Below are 17,400 nucleotides of genomic sequence, written 5' to 3' on the forward strand. Positions count from 1 at the left end.
GGATTCCCAAATCTGGGTTTGTGAAGATCCCATCAGTCATGTGGTGCTGATTATTTTTTTTTCCAACTGAGAAAAGCACAACAGATGATAAAAAAAGGAAGGGGGAAAGATTATCTGACTGCCCTATTTTTCTCAAATAAAAAAGAAGAAAAGAAACTAAAATATGTTAACTGTTTTCCTCTTTCATCCCAGCCCGGGACAGCCATTCCAGCCCGGGGACAGCGATCCCATCCTGGGTCCGCGCGCGAGCCTGAGGAGGGTGGCTCCGGCCTTCGTTGGCGGGAAGACTAAACCCCGCCCCCTCCCCGCCCCTGGTTACGAATCCACCAATAGCTCTCGCAGAAAGGTGACAGACATCCTTGCCACCCAATGGCGCCCAGCTGAGCGCACGCCTCGCTAATGAGCGCAGTGCAGGCAGCCCATCGCCCCGCCCCGCCCTATATAAGGGTGAGCCCGGGCAGGGCTCCCGCTGTCGCGGTGCTGCTCAGACACGTTGCGCGTCTGTCCCGGCGCTCCCGAGCCATGGTGAGCGTGGGGTGGGGGGCGCAGGGGGGTCCCGTGCGCTGCGGGAAAGAAGGGAAGGGGGGCGGGACGCGCGGGTCCGCCCTGGCGGCAGGGCGAAATCGGCTGGCGGGGTTGCCCTCGGCGGGCCCCGAGCCGTGTCTCGCCCCGGAATGTCGTTCCCGTGTCGCTCCCGCCGTCTCGTCCCAAAATGGTGGCGACCCCGCCGAGAACATGGCGGCCCGCGGGACCCTCAGCCCCGGGCACGGCCATCCCCCGTGGTCGCAGGTCCCTGCGGGAGCTGCCGGGGACCCGCTGGGTGTGACCCCGGGGAAGCTCCGGGGAGACCCGCAGAGGCGGAGCAGAGGAGCTCCTCTGTTCCCCGCCCCGGGTGTTCCCCAGGTGCCGCTCGCTGCCGGCGCCCGCTGTGGCGTGAGGCGTTGGGAGCGCCGGGAATGAGCTGATGTGGAGAATTCCTGGAGGACTGGCGGGGGTGAACGACCTGGCAGGTTGTGAGTCACCTTGAAGGGGGATCGGGAAGGTGCGACCAGGCGTCCCACAGGACAAGGTTCAGGTGCTGAGCTGGGCAGCACAGCCCGAGTCGGGGATGGGGGTGTTGGCCTTCTACATCTCCCTGGAAAGAGACCGTCAGAAGGTTACATGAGCTTAACAAAATGTAGCAAGACTGCTTCTGTGGGCTTGTGAATGCGTGGGAAATATGTATTGAACTGGAAATGGTTACAAGTTAGAGTACCGATGGGGTGTGTTGATGTCCTTGCCCTTGCACTTCCCTGGGGAGCTGTTTCTGGTCACGCTTTTTAAATAAAGTCAAATCGGGAGTCTGAATACAGCCCCTGGTCTCTGCCAAGGATACAGGTTCCCTGGAGTCCCATCCCAGGGAAACCACGTTCCTCTGTATGATGTGCTGTTGAGCTTGGTCTGAGCTGGCACAGCCGTTCTTAGGAAATCTGGCTTTCCATCAACCTCACACAGGTTGAGCTGGACCTTAAATACTATGCTGGGGGGTGCAGGGGACCTACAGCCTGACCCAGTGGTGTGATGGAGGGAGCTGGGGGGCTTTAACCCAGCAATGAGTGCAGGGGGCTGGGTCTGCAGCTGCTGGAAGGGCAGTGACAGAGGACAGGGCAGTGCCCTTCAGCTGGAGCCACATCCCATAGGGAAAGGAGGCAGAGATAGAGACTGGGCTGGAGAAATTCTACCTGAATTTTCACTGAAACTGTTTCTGTGCTTGCAAATAATGTAAGTAAGTGTAGGGAGAGCATTACTTCAGTAAAAAAAGGCATTCTGTGGCCTTCTATGGCTTGAATGCAGCACTTACCAGCACTGTCTGTAGTACACATTTAAACTGTAGTAATTACAAAGCTCCCCTCAGTGATATGTGAAGGCCCTGAGCTGTAATGAGTGTGACAGCTCTCTTGCTTGCCATTGCAACTTGGAGGTGATACTTTCAAGGCTTGGATTTTGTTCTGTTTTTTAGTATTCTTGATGCTGAAAAGGCCATGCAGAGCAAAATGGGCAGAGAGTATTTTAGTGTCTGACAGAGATTTGTGTTTAATTAAATAGCTATGTCCTACTTAGAAGTCCTTGGTAGAGTTGCAGGGAAGCAGTTGAAGGAACTCTTGAAGCAGGATGAACAGTAGCAGCAGGCCAGGCTTTGTGACTGACCTTGTCCAGACAAGTTTTGAAAACCTCCAAGGATGGAGCTCCCTTTCCACCTCTCTGGTGACCTGTTCCAGGGCCACACTACTTGTGAGGCTTTTCCTAACATGAACCTAAACCTCACAGCAGCCTCTGAGCATCCAACCTGGACCCACCTGCAGTGCAGAGGGAAGGCTTCTCCTGCACTGGCCGTGTACCTCCTTTTGTGGCCTGGCAAATGGTTTGCCTTACCATGGTTTGAGGATGAGAATGCCCTGTGGGCCATCCAGGCTGGTTTTTGTGGTGATCCTCAGGATCTTTGCAGCAGGGCTGATTCTCAGTTATTGCTGTTTGTACTGGTGCAGGGAGTCACTGCCCCATGTGCTGAACTTTGTACTTTGTCAAAGTAAACATGCCAAGGTTTAATGTCCCATCTGTAGCACCTGGTCTGTGCCTGTGTTGCCAAGTTGTACTTTCAGACATACATTTTCTTTGGAACACAAGTCATTGCTGTTGCTTTGTGTAGTCTTAATGTAGTGCTTGTTCCTGAGATGCTGGAAAGCTTGTGTGTAGTCTGACGTGCATTTACCTGGCTTGGGCATGCTAGTCATGGAATCATGGAATCCTCTGAGTTGGAAGGGACCCACAAGGGCCATTGAGTCCAACCCCTGACCCTGCACAGGACACCCCAATAATCCCACCCTGTCCCTGAGAGTGTTGTTCAAACACTCCTTGAGCTCTGTCAGCCTTGGTGCTGTGCCCACTGCCCTGGGGAGCCTGTTCAGTGCCCAACCACCCTCTGGGGGAAGAACCTTTTCCTGATATCCAACCTAACCCTCTCCTGACACAGCTTCATGCCATTCCCTTGGGTCCTGTCCCTGGTCAGCAGAGAACCCTCTGCTTCCTCTTATGAGGAAGATATAGACCATGATCAAATCTCTCCTCTTTTCCAGGCTAAACAAGCCAAGTGACCTCAGCTACTTCTCATATTCTTCTCCTTTACACCCTTCACCATCTCCACCATCTCTGTGGTGTAGTGTAGTCCTTACACACCCTTTCAACGACCTTCCCCAGCTGCTTAGGAGCTCCACCAGCAAGACTTAGGCCACTGGTAGGACCTCAGTCAAATGAGGATCTGTGGTGGTCTATGTTCTCCTCCTCCTGTAGAAGAGTTTCAGGCTGTCCTGCTCTCCTGAAGGGATGATTCCTCATTCTTTGCCATGACCTGGCCTCTCTGTGGCACTGCAGCTGGTTTTCTTGTCACCTGTTTTACACCCTGTAGGTGGGCTGTGTGTCCTCTGCCATCACAGCACCTTACCAGCCCAGTGCTTCAGCCTGGGAAGTGATGGCCTCGAAGAGGAGTAATGTGGCAGCAGCTCTGAGTAAGGCTGGTCACAGAGAGGATGTGGACTGGATATCTGAATATACAACTTGGATGGATGGGAGTTTACAAACAGCAGTTCAGCTGTACAGTGCTGTGGTTGAGAACAGGTGATTTTTTTTTTTTGGTTTTGTTTGGCGAATACAGATTTTAATGTTGTGGGGTTCCCAATGAATTTGAAAGGACCATGCTCCTGCTTTTCTGCATTAATTATGGATGTGGACTAGATCTCCCTGGAGCCTTCTCTTCTCCAGGCTGAGCTCTCCCAGCTCTCCCAGCCTGGCTCCAGAGCAGAGGGACTCCAGCCTTTGGAGCATCTCTGTGGCCTCCTCTGGACTCTCTCCAGCAGCTCCACATCCTTCTGATGTTGGCACCTCAGAGCTGGAGGCAGCTCTGCAGGGGGGTCTCACCTGAGGGGACAGAGGGGCAGAATCCCCCCCTCCCCTGCTGCCCCCGCTGTGGGATCAGCCCAGGGCACGGGGGGGGTTTCTGGGTCCCAGCACACATGGCTGGGGCATGTCCAGCCTGTTATCCACCAGCACCCCCAAGTCCTTCCCCTCAGGGCTGCTCTCAGTCCATTCGCTGCCTGGCCTGTACTCCTGCTTATCCTGGAATTCCAGGGGACAAAATTGCCTTGCCCAGTCATAGGGTCTGAACATAACTTTGGGTAACAGTCACATTGAACTGCCCTATATGCAGGCTCTTCTAGAACATATTCAACTGTCACTCAAAAACAGAACTTGAATGTAAAATGCCCCAGATGGACCAGGAGTTTGGAGATGTTTCCAATGTGGTTTGTTTTTTACCATTCAAAGCCCTATGATGAAATATTAAAGAAGCTGGGATTATGCTCTGGACACCAAAGGGAACCTGGGGATCTGTAAATGGGTAGGAATAGATCCTCTTGCTGCCATGGCTTCCATGAGATAGTTTTGTGTGGTGTTAAGGAATTGAGCACTTTGTGTGCAGCAGTGTGGTGTGAGACCTGATGGTCTTTATTAGTGGAGGGATACAAAGGGGTTTGTTAGGCAAAGACTTTCTTACAGAGTGGCAAAGCTTCCTAAAGGGATCAGGAGAATATTCTGATTTTATGTACGTTAAATGAGGTGACCCTGGATCTTGGGGAGAGTTTTGCTGCCTCTGGTGGCTGTGCTCCTGGGGCTGGAGTCTGAGTTGTGTTGTTCTGGACACTTAGGCCAGTGACAGGTGCAATCACCAGCTTTTCTACATATTCAGTGGCTGAAGGATTTGGAAGAGTTGATCAGACTCTTCCTGTCTGATTGAAGAACAACAAGGAGGAACGAGCTTGTAAAAATGATAATGTCCAAAAGGGTCTGTCTGGGTGGAGCTGTTGATGACTGAAGGGGGCTTTTGTGTTTTGTTGTGCTTTGTGCCAAATACCCCCCCGACACCAAGACAACAAGGCCAATGTTTCAATGGCTTTGCAGGCTGGGAGTCGGGGGTGGGTGTGCAGGAGGTTTGCTAAACAAGGGCAGTGCTGTTTGTGCTGAGCGATCCCTTTCTGTCCCGCAGCGCGAGTGCATCTCCATCCACGTGGGCCAGGCGGGCGTGCAGATCGGGAATGCCTGCTGGGAGCTGTACTGCCTGGAGCACGGCATCCAGCCCGACGGCACCATGCCCAGCGACAAGACCATCGGAGGGGGGGACGACTCCTTCAACACCTTCTTCAGCGAGACCGGGGCGGGGAAGCACGTCCCTCGGGCTGTGTTTGTGGACCTGGAACCTGCAGTCATAGGTAAGGGTGTCCTGCAGTCCCTTGCACATCTTTTGACTAAGGAACTGTGTCCAGTTCTGGGCCCCTCAGTTCAGGAAGGATATTGAGGTGCTGGAGCAGGTCCAGCAACGAGGCTGGTGAAGGGACTCAAGCACAAGTCCTATGAGGAGAGGCTGAGGGAGCTGGGGGGGCTCAGCCTGGAGAAGAGGAGGCTCAGGGGAGACCTTCTCACTCTCTGCAACTCCCTGACAGGAGGGGCGAGCCGGGGGGGGTTGGTCTCTTTTCCCAGGCAACCATCAGCAAGACAAGAGGGCTGGGTCTTCAGCTGTGTCAGGGGAGGTTTAGGTTGGACATTAGGAAGAATTTCTTTCCAGAGAGGGTGATCAGCCATTGGAATGGGCTGCCCAGGGAAGTGGTGGATTCTCCGTCCCTGGAGACTTTTAAAAAGAGACTGGATGTGGCATCAGTACCATGGGCTGGGAACCAGTGGAAGTGGATCAAGGGTTGGACTTGATGATCTCGGAGGTCCTTTCCAACCCAGCTGATTCTGTGATTCTATGAATTAATTTCTCTAGCCCTGAAAAAATGCTTTGGGGCTGCAAATTTTTACCTGCCTGCACCTTCCTAGTGATGGAAAAGGCTTGGCTTTATGTTCATTGCAATGCAAATGTGCACTATGAACTCTCAAGAATTTCACTATTATCTTCTGCTGTGGAGTTAAAGGGTCTTGTGAACACCCTGCATACTTTTGCTATGCAAGGAGCAGTTATAACCCCTTGGAACAGTATGGCATAATGTGTGCTGCAGAACCTCTTTAAAAGATGTGAAAGTATCGTTAAACAGATTTCTTATTGTACATGGTGCTTTCCCAAAGCAATCTTCTGCTCTGTGTACCTTTAGTTTAGTAGAGCTTGCAGAAATGGGTCTTCATCACTAGCCTAAATTCAGGGACTTCTGAGTATGCACTTCAACTTCCTACAACCTTATCTTTGAATAACAATCCACTCCTGAAAATCAGTTGTATTCCAAACTCTGGCAACGCTGGCTCTTGGTGTTCAGGTGTCATCCCACACCTCAGCCACTGACAGTCTCCCATCCTCGGGCAGTAGCTGCACTGCCAGCTCAACGTGAGCTTCCAGTTCACAAGACCCTTATTCCTTGGGTCACAAATCCTGGTTTTGCTCTTGCCAGTGTGTGCTGGAAGTAATTCTGTTGGAGCTGGTTTATGGCTGCCTTGCCTAGAGTAGTGACTTGAGGCTCTCCTAGCAGGGATCTGTGTTGTCTGTGCTTGTGCAGTTGCTGTGTTTATCATTCTGCAGTACAAGAGTTGGGGGAAATGTGTGGATGTGCTCAGGCTATTCCCGTGTACTCAAACTGTGGCTCTCCTGTAGGTTCTGTTCAGTGTAACACACTGTGGCTAACACAGCAGAAGGAACCTGTGAGGGGAGCAGAGGGCTGTGGGGCTGGTCAAAGGTGGGAGTGCTAGGCTGGTAACTTTGAAATGAGCCCAAGCACCCTCAGCCATACACTAATATTCCCAGGAGCTGTTGCCTTGTGGCTGTTGTCTCCTCTGCTGCTGGCCAGGTGGGGGCTCTGAGCAACCAGCAACAGCTGAGTCATGAGGTGAGGGAGGGCAGGTAGCAAAGCTCTCACCTGGCCTTGGGGGAAGGGGAGCTGGTGAGTCTTGGGACAAATTAAAGGTAGTGAGTGTTCAGTGCTTGTTAATGATGCAGGTGTAGTATGGGGAGAGGGACAAGAGGCTGTCTTAAAGCTTGGTAATACTCAAGGTTACATCATGTGCCTTTCTGGGGGGTAGCTGCCCTTCTTTATTCCTGCCTGGCTACTGTGAAAATTACTGCTCTGGTTTCCTGGGCAGGGCTAGGATGGGACTCCCCATTCATGCAGCGAGTCCCTCTGCACTGAGTTTATGAAAACCCATCTCCTGTGTATGTGGCAGCTCTGCAGCTCTGTCCTTCCAGAGCAGTGTTGCTCTTGGAGAAAGCAGCAGGATGCTGGACATGTGCACCATCAAACTTTCCACCACAAAATAGGGCAGTGACATCTGAGAATTCAGCACAAGTGTCCTGAAAAGTCTAACCCAGCTAGACTTAAAAAGATGAAGCACAGCATGTCTGGTTTAGCTGTTCCCTCAACTCTAAATTCTTTGTTCCAGCACACTTTCATAGTCCAGTGACTGATCCTCTAAATTCTACTAGTTTTGTTACTTCCCCAGGACCATCCTGACTCATACTGCACCTATCAGCTGCCTTTTTCTTTATTTCTATGTTTTCCCTTATTACCTATATTTATCCTTTATAATTTGGAGTGGTAATGCAGGAAGTCCTGGACACATGAGTATTTGGGATGGTAAACTTCTCCAAATTGTTTCTTTTGATGCTGTCTTACAAATACTTTAGAATATTGGATTGCAGACTGCAGTGGGAGCTGCTCAGCCTAAACTGGTTTGAATAGTATTTTTGCATCTTGAATTTTACTTATCTTTGTCTTGCTAGCTCTTTTTCAGATTAATGAATATAGGCAAACAGGCAACTTCAGCTGTAGTTCATAAAGCTCTCTGCTGTCCACCTGATTTTAATTAAAGGATGCAATACTGCATTAGCACATGACTCAAGAAAGGCTTGAGCAAAACCAGAGACAAAGCTCTGCTGAGTGTCTTTGTACCTCTTAGGACAGAGCTTTAGCCTGCTAGATATAAGTGTGCATTTCTGGGACTAGTGGAGATCGTAACTCTAAATCAGTGTCCAAATGTGTAACTGCTGGGGGATGCTGTGTGTGCATCTGCACTGTTTCTTTAACACAGCTGTGTGTGCTGGAGCTTACAGCTCAGGGTTTGGATGATTGCAGAACTCTCCAAGAGCATCTCCTGTTTCTTTTGAACCCTTCTCTACCTCTGGCAGAAAGCACAGTGAAGGGAAAGGAGAAGACAAGCAAGCCCACAGCTGCAGAAGCAACAAGGCAGCATCATGAAGAGCTTGGGAAGTAAGGGGGAAAAGCAGGATTTCAGCTGCTGAGCTGCAAAATGGGCCTTAAGTTGTCTTAAACTTAAATGATTCTGCTGCCACAGTCCAGTTTTAAATTGCTCTGGCAGGCCAATTTTAAACTCAGGTGTAAAATGGAACAGTTTCTTAAGGAGTAACTTAACTTTTCTTAGTGATTCAATATTCAGGCTGTAGAAAGTATTGTCACCTACTGATTGGTAGATATCAGGTTGCTTTTTATCTCTAAGGGTTTAGGTACCTTATTCTGGACACCCTCAGAAGTCTAAAAAACCTGGTGGACATAGAAAATTAATTTTAAATAGTATTTATATATTATGTAATAATAATTATCTTGTCTCTCCCCAGATGAAGTTAGGAATGGGACATACAGGCAGCTCTTTCATCCTGAACAACTGATATCTGGTAAAGAAGATGCTGCAAATAACTATGCTCGAGGTCATTACACAGTTGGGAAAGAGATAATCGATCTAGTTCTAGAGCGTATCAGGAAACTGGTAAGATTCTTCTTTACTGAAAGCTCTTAAACATCTTTTTTACCCTGTTTTACAGGATTTGGAAATTAGGCTATTCAGTACATAGTTATTCAATACATAAGCTGTGCTTTATATTTTTTTGTGGTAGGAGAATCTGTGGACTTAGTCTACATCTGGTTTTATTCTTAGCCAGCTGAGAATGGCTGGATTATTCCTGTCAGATACAGCTTTCAAGTGGCCTAAAATGCTGATGAGGCACCTAAAACTTCATATGTAGTTTCTTGTTCAACTTCAGAAAGCCAGGACAAAAATTATGATTCGCATAGTTCCTCCTGGAAAAGGGTTGGTCTCTGACTGTGACTCTTTCAAGGAAGTTTAAATAGGGGTGTTTCCTTCCATGGTTTAGACTGTTTCCATTTCCTGCTGTTATGATTTCTGGGTTAATTTTATGGTAATAACAGTAGAAAAGAAACAAATCTCAGTAAGTGGGGATGTTTCAGGCTCCCCAGTGCTTTGATCATGTGGCAGACTTACACAGATGGCAGCTTAGGAGGTCTGAGTTCCCTTTTTAGGGCTGCTAAGCATGTACATTACCCAATCTGTGTCACAAAGGTGGGAATTCTCGTTGCACAAAACAACCCAGGTATACCTCTGCTGCTTTGATACGGAATGCTAAGTGTGTCTTTGTGAAAAGTTCACCTTTTGCAGATCACAACTGGAATTATTCTCAGCACTTGGCTGCCACAGTCTCTAATTAAAGCAAAGATAAGTTTGCGGCAGGCTGTACTTTGACCTGAAAAACATGGTTGTAATTTCTTTTTACAAGCTGTTGGGAGTCCCTGTCAGTCCTGGGAATTGAGCTGAGCATCGTGTGGCACCTCTTTGTGAGGAGAGAGCTGTCTCATTGTGTCATCTGAGAAGCCTGAACTGGACTGGCTCTGTAATACACTGTGACAGCTCACTCCCCTGAGGAGATACATGCTTGGCACTTGTGCAGGTTTAGAACCAGGAGCTCTGGGATGGGGATTGCTCCATTTCTGTGCAGGTGGAGAATGTCAAATCAGTGTAAGGGGTAGATGGTGTGTAGGTCTTTCAACATTCTCTTGGTTATTGTTAATGGCCTTGGCTGAGAATTGAGAGTAAGGGGGATCTTGAGGTAGCAATTTGAAGAGGTTTAAAACAGCCAAGAATAGTGTTTTTCATGGGATACTTTCTTGATTATTGGTGGATAAATCAAATTCAGTACTTTTCTGAAGCCTGAACAGTTGGTATGCGTTAGAATTCAGAGCTGTCTTTCTTGAGCTGGATTTGGGATGCTTGATGTCCACACAACGACTCGAACACCTGTATTTTCTCTTTCAGTCAGATCAGTGCACTGGCTTGCAGGGTTTCCTGATTTTCCACAGCTTTGGGGGAGGCACTGGATCTGGTTTCACCTCTCTGCTGATGGAACGGCTCTCGGTTGACTATGGGAAAAAATCCAAACTGGAATTCGCCATCTACCCCGCACCTCAGGTCTCGACAGCTGTTGTGGAGCCGTACAACTCCATCCTGACCACCCACACCACGCTGGAACATTCCGACTGTGCCTTCATGGTTGACAATGAGGCCATTTATGACATTTGCCGTAGGAACCTGGACATTGAACGCCCAACCTACACCAACCTCAATCGCCTCATTGGTCAGATAGTGTCGTCCATCACTGCTTCCCTCAGGTTTGATGGTGCCTTAAATGTGGATCTTACTGAGTTTCAGACTAACTTGGTGCCTTACCCTCGGATCCACTTCCCACTGGTGACGTACTCACCGATTATCTCAGCAGAGAAGGCCTATCACGAGCAGCTCTCTGTGTCAGAGATCACCAACGCCTGCTTTGAGCCCTCCAACCAGATGGTGAAGTGTGACCCCCGCCACGGCAAGTACATGGCCTGTTGCATGTTGTACCGCGGGGACGTCGTTCCCAAGGACGTCAACGCCGCCATCGCCGCCATCAAAACCAAGCGCACCATCCAGTTCGTGGACTGGTGTCCTACTGGTTTTAAGGCAAGTCTCAGCCCTGTCGTGGCTTTTCAGGCTTCTCATTCGCTGTCCTGGGCCCAGGGAGTGTATTTGCTCATTGAGCTGTTCTGTAGGTACCTGGGTTGTATTTTAGGAAGTGGAGGTTTGGGCTCTCATACAGAGCAGCTTTGTGAGTGACACATTTTATTCAACTCTTGTTGTCTGACTTTGATTATAGTCTCTGTCAAACACCACAAAGAAACTCATGGTCTCTTCTGCATCTCCTGTAGGTTGGCATCAATTACCAGCCCCCTACAGTGGTTCCTGGGGGAGACCTGGCCAAAGTCCAGCGGGCAGTCTGCATGCTGAGCAACACCACGGCCATTGCCGAGGCCTGGGCTCGCCTGGACCACAAGTTTGACCTGATGTATGCCAAGCGTGCCTTTGTCCACTGGTATGTTGGAGAAGGGATGGAGGAGGGGGAGTTCTCAGAGGCCCGGGAAGATTTGGCTGCTCTTGAGAAAGATTATGAAGAAGTGGGCACAGACTCGATGGATGGAGAAGATGCAGGTGAAGAGTATTAAATCCAACAGTGAATTGCAAGTCTTTGCCCTTTTACTGCCTCTTTAGTAGCAATGTAAATCATGTCAACTGATTGGAATAAACTTCTTTAATCAAGAACTTTGGTAGTGTCCAAGCACTATGTATACTCATTAACTGTATGCAGTCAGCAGCCCAGGAGATGGAATTTCTTTTTAAGGATGGTAGCTAAATAAAATAACCATGCTGTAGTTCAATGAGTTCTTGTCCTTAAGACATTGCTATTTGAAGACATATTAGTGTCTTATCCTCCAGAATGAGACTAAAATGAGCTGGAGCTTTTGCTGGAAGATGGGTTAGATCAGTTAGTTCTGAGACTCCAAAGCTGGTGTCACAAGAGGCAACAGGTACTAACCTTGTGTTACCTGTAAAAAATGCAACACCTTCAAAACCAAAGGCTATTTGGGTTAGTTTTCTTCTATTTTTAGATTTAATGGGGGCCAGTAACTTAGAGATGCAGTAACCTAGCATGAGGAACCTGGAAGGGAAAGATGCCCAGGAAGGGTGTGTCACAGCACGAGGAAAGTCCCACCTCAGCCAGAACCTGTGTGGTGGTTGCCCTTGTGTTGCTGTGTCCTCCCACAGAAGGAACTGGAATCCCTGTCTGCAGCTCTTAGGAATCAGCTTTTGCCTGAAGCCAAGTCTCAGGGTTGGCTGGCCAGGGTTAAACACTAGTTTTCCCTAAATCTAATTGTTCTGTAGAAGTAATTAGTCTACTGGTTCAGATATGAACATTGCCATCCTTCTGTGTAAGCTGATGGAACAGGAGGGGATTTGGCTAATCAGGTTTATCTTCAGATGTGAACAGCCTCTGTCTGAAACCTTCTGCATGGACTGAGTGGGGGCCTGGGCACACAGTGAACCACAGACCAAATAACTTCACTGCTGTGGAGCTGGATGACTGAGGAATCTCCCCCAAAGGTGGAATAGTCAAATGTCAAGATGATGATTGAATACTGAATGTGATTACAGGATACCAAAGATGAGATTTGGGCTGGAGAATTCCCTGCTGTCCTATTTCAACCTTATTTATATTGCTTCTGATTTAATAGCAGAATGTGATTGAAGCCAAGCCTTGCAGCATGTTAGCTGCAGATGTGCACACCTGCTTGGAGGGAGTCTCAGCTGGGGTATGTTAAATTCCTGAGCTCCCTTCTGCTTGGAAGCCTCAGTGCTCAGGTAATGCTGCAGTATCTGACATCTCCTCACAAAGTGGGGCCCTTTCCCTGGTCCCAGTTGGGTGGACTTGTTCTAGACCGGGGGTATCACCTCTAATTTAGAGTAACAGGCTGCTGCTGTTCATGGAACAGCCTGGTCTGTGAGGGCTGACCAGGAATTCCTTGGGCTGAAAACCTGTTGTCCTGTCTCTCTGTTGGTTTTTGCAGCCATTGGGTTGAGTCAATCTGATTTGAACTTCTCGGAACTGGAAGCTGCCAATTTTACATAGATAGGGAGAGCAGTCTTAGGGCTTTACCACCTCAGTGAGTGGCTCAGTGTCAGCCACATTCCTGTGCAGGATGTGTGTCAATCATACCTCCTGCCATTCAGCACAGCTGAGTGTGGCCCGTGTTTCAGTGAGTTTCTTGTTTTGCTTTTCCTTGGGGTTTTATGTTTCGGGGTAGAAATAACCATCAAGAATTTAAAGTCCTGTTGATTAATTTATTTTCCTGCTTACTGGTTGATTAAGCAAATGTTTGGCAGGGGACAAGCACATTCCTTCCAGTCAGAACAGCTCCATTTCGGCACAGATTCAGGTTTTAGTGGGATGGCAGTGCCCATGAGAGGAGTGTGCAAAGGGCTGTTTCATGCCTTGCAGGTGTCAGGTTTTCACACTGAAGATCCTGTATGGCCAGCAGATCATGGAGAGGGCTCTGTGCCACAAGTGCCAGCACCATGATTTCCTCTGGAAGTTCAGTGTTTCGGGGTTGTGGATTTCTGAACTGGCCTTCATTGTAATCTCTTAGTAGTGATTTGGCTCTTCTGTGAGGAATTTGGTTTCACTGAGGCTTGGCCTGCTCTGTCTCCTGCAGAAGTGTCTGGGTTTTACTGCACATGTGGATTACCCATATTTAGGACACTGCCAGTGCAGTGGGAATTGGCTTGTGGTGTGTCTGTGTGTTTTATCCAGGCATGGACAGTGATGAGTCTGTGCAGGGCATGGCACTGAGCAGCTCTGTGAAACCCTTGTGCATATGGAATGCTGAGCTCTGGAAAGCTGGGAATCTTGCTTTGTGTAGGCAGATGAGATGCATTATGCTTTTAATTTTTAAAAGTAACATGGAATGCTACTTAGAGAAGATGTAATCTGAAACACCACTGGAGAAGGTTTCACAAGAGATGCTTTGTCGCATGGTAGCCATTGGACTGATGCTGCAAACATATTAGACATTTTCAGCCTACATCGTACTTGAAATTTCTTTATATTAGTATTAAGAAACACTGTTGCCTTAGCCAGTGGGCAGCTGATCTCAGTGTAGGCATGTGTATGCTGAGCTAAGATAAGATAGGGTTTTTCTCAGATATGAAGCCAAGAAAATTACAGCAGGAAAATCCTGCTGAAACTGCTCTTGCTTCAGCGAGCTGCAGAAATCCTTAAACATGTTCTAATTACTGGCTCTGTGGTTGAATGAACAAATGTGTGGTTCATCTGTTTCCTGAAATGTAGAGGAGATCTTGCACTGAATTAAAGTTTAAGGGTGTGTACCTGGGACTTGCAGAGGCTCATATCAGCTGCCCCTTTAAGGAAAACTGCTTGCTTTGCACTCTGAAAGCCTTTCTCTAATTCTACCCTTTAAATGTTGTTTTCTTTGATAAGAAATGCCCACAGTCGTGCTTTGCACAGTCATGTGCCTGTTTGCACTGGCAGAAGTGCAGGCATTATCCGGTGGTAACTAAATATATCTTTACCTGTGTGGTGACACAGCTTTCTCCAGTACTGAGATTGGCAATTAATAGCTCTCAGCTGATGGAATCACTTGTGTGAGTCATGAAGTGAAGGAGGAGGAAGTGGGCTGGAGCCCATGGGGGTCACTGTGAACTTTGTAAATTCTGGTGTTATCTGTAAGATCTGTTCTAGGACAGTCCTGGTGCCGTGCCAGGGGAATGCAATGCAGCAGAATCTGATTTCCACCTACTCTGCCCTCTGAAAAAGCAATCCCAGTCCCCTTCAATGTGCTAATATCTATATTATGTATAGATATAATTATGTACGTTCCTAATTTCTATAGTAAGCATGCCACAGTGTAATTGTAAGAAAAATCTCATTTGAGCAGCAGAGGTAACATAAGCCCACAGCTACACATGGTGACACCTCTTGTCTACAGAGCAAACTGTTCTCAAATAAAATCAGAAAGGGCTTCTGTGCCTCTTGATAGGTCAAGTTCTGTCACACAGGTAACATTCACCCATTCAGCCTGTTGTTGCAAAGCAGCAACTTATCTAAGGGAGCTCTTTGGAGCTGGAATTGGTGAGATTTTAAAGTGAGTAAGTACAGGAACAATAAGGTGACTCCAGTATTGTGCTGGAAAAAGGGAAGAGATTGCAAATGACACTGCTTTTGGCAGTGTTTTTGGAAAATACAAAGCATTATCTGAAAAAAATGGATAGTGTAAGTTGGTAGTAAAGATTCTCTGGCTTTACCTTCTTCCTTTCTCCACAGGGCAATGGTGAAGAGTTGGACAATGATGGTTCCTGGGCAGTTTAGGGTGACTTCTTAAGGAACTAGTGGGAAAGCCAAGGGAATAGCAGTGTCAATCCATTCCTTTTTGCTCACTTAGAGCAGCCATAGTTATGTTGCCATAGTTCTTGGCTGTCTTGTCCCAGGCATTCAGCCTTGCTAGGCCTGCTATTGGCATCCTGCTCCCACTCTGGCAAATTCCCCAAGACAAGCCAGGCCAGCATCATTCTGAGCTCACCTCTGCTTTGCAGTCAAATCTGTGTGAATGTTGTAACAACAGAGACCTGGTGCTGCTGATGTGCTGCCCTGTGCCATTCACCTCTGTGTTCTGCCAAACCAACCTGTTTGCCTTTGCACCAGGCCATGGTTTCCTGTGTGTAGGAGATGCTGCACAGAAGCAAAGCTGCAGTGGTCACTACTTACAGTGCAGAGCTAGTTCAGTGTAATGGGGTGGATTTTTCACTGGCCTTGCTGAAGTTTTGTAGCAATGGAAGATTCCAGTTATTTTGTGGATTTTTGTCAATCACAGACTGTTTTGAGTTGGAAGGGACCTGAAAGCTCATCCAGTTCCACCCCCTGCCATGGGCAGGGACACCTCCCACTAGCCCAGGTTGCTCCAAGCCCCCTCCAACCTGGCCTTGGACACTTCCAGGGATGGTGCAGCCACAGCTTCTCTGGGCAACCTGTGCCAGGGCCTCCCCACCTTCACAGTACCTTTGAAGTCACATTTCTTCTATAAGTCATAAAAGTTTAGGAAGAAAAATCAGCCTGGTATTAAATGTGAAGATGCCATATCCTGTATAGGAGCTGTGAACTACCATGGCCAAGAAAGGACAGAGGCTTCTGTCAGGAAAAGGATAGTGCATTAGGTGACTCCTGATCTTACCAGTTTTGTCATGTTTATAAGGATTACTTAAAATAAAGAAGCATTTTCATTTGAACTCTGAAAACAAGGACTGGGTTTATAAGCAAATTTAGCAGTAAAGACCTGAAGAACAATTTTCCATCATACTGCAGAACTCCCTGGAAGGGCTGTAGGGGTTTCTGTGTGTGTTGGGGAGGGGATAATGATTAATCCCTTCCTTCTATCTGGATCTGAACTGGAGGGAGGACTAACAGTGTTACTTCCAGGCTGTGCAAAGACTTTGATCTACAGATTTCTCCTAAAAGTTGGGCAAGCAGATTAAAGATGTGGAGTCTCAACTGGCTGTTATGGGGAGAGGAACTGAGAGCATGATGAGGTGGGAGAAATTACATTGCTCTGAAGATATTGTAGGTGTTAGCTGATGAGACACTGAGAAATACCAGGACACTAAATAAAAAAAATAAATTAAAAAACCCAAAACCAAAAACAACAAAAAGAGGAAAAGGGCAAGAGTCATATGAGGAGTGGTGTCTCATGTGGAGCTTTTTCAGTGAATTGAGTCTGTTAAACCCTGGTTTCCACCTTTCTTCCATATTCTTCTCCATCTTCTGCCATATCCCTGTTTCTTGGCTTTCTGCAGACTTTCCTTTGCGTGGCCAGGTTCATGTGGCATAAAACATGTCCAGTTGTTTATTCTCAGATCTTGTGATACTGCCCTGTTTCCTCAACCTTCCAGGCATCCTTCAGGAGCGTGTTTCCCACTTTCTCTGCAGCACGATTTTGGTTTCCCTGGTCTGTGTCAAGAGCTTGGAGCACTTGGGCAAAAAAAAGTTATTCTTCTCCTCAAATGTTTACTAGAAAACAATAGCTGTAAATACTAAGTTTGAGGGTCTAGAAAACATCCCAGAAACACTTAGGAATTGCTTTTTTTCTAATACTGAACAGTTTATTAAAAATGCAGGGAGACTTGGGAAGTCTTAAGTGAATTACTCTTTGTGAGAAAGAAAGGAGGTGGATCTGACTCCCTGTAAAATGAAGTGCTCCAGCAGACTGGATGTGCTCAACTTGGCTTTAAGAACTACTCCAGGTTTCTGTGTGACACCAGTAAGTGTGCAAGGGGTCTCTCAGTTTTGGCCCAACATGTGCAGCTGTGATTGTGTTACATCAGCTGCAAAGCTGAGGGAGGAGCAAGGGTTTAAACCTTTCTTTTGGGGGTTTCAAAAAAGTGGGAAGAGAGGCCTGATCTTAAGCAGGAATATTGAAATTCACTTTATAAGTTTGGGACTGGAGATCAGATGGTCAGGGAGAAATTGGAAAAAAAAAAAGTTCAAGCTGACTTTACAGGCTGGGTTTGTGTCCATATGGATGTGATTGGTGCTCCAGAAAGGCTGCCCCAAATGTGTTGCATTAGGCTTTTCTCCCCCTTCAGCTCTGTTCCCTTTGGGAGGTGATGGGTGATGTTGAACTGCCATCACACTGTGGTGAGGGCCTG

At 47.7% G+C, this 17,400-nt stretch overlaps 1 protein-coding gene across 1 annotated transcript; it reads left to right on the forward strand.

Annotated features, from left to right (window-relative positions):
• Window positions 1-463: 463 nt before the first annotated feature.
• Window positions 464-11,558, forward strand: LOC113992016 (tubulin alpha-8 chain). Its single transcript, XM_027728863.2, has 5 exons — window positions 464-525; window positions 5,075-5,297; window positions 8,642-8,790; window positions 10,132-10,812; window positions 11,058-11,558. The coding sequence occupies exons 1-5, from the start codon at window positions 523-525 to the stop codon at window positions 11,349-11,351; spliced, it is 1,350 nt and encodes a 449-aa protein (XP_027584664.1). The 5' UTR covers window positions 464-522; the 3' UTR covers window positions 11,352-11,558.
• Window positions 11,559-17,400: the final 5,842 nt, after the last annotated feature.

Source organism: Pipra filicauda, unplaced genomic scaffold (assembly GCF_003945595.2).
Source record: "Pipra filicauda isolate LSUMZ 115617 unplaced genomic scaffold, ASM394559v2 scaffold172_size1731463_pilon, whole genome shotgun sequence".
In the NCBI taxonomy this organism is placed as follows: Eukaryota; Metazoa; Chordata; class Aves; order Passeriformes; family Pipridae; genus Pipra; species Pipra filicauda.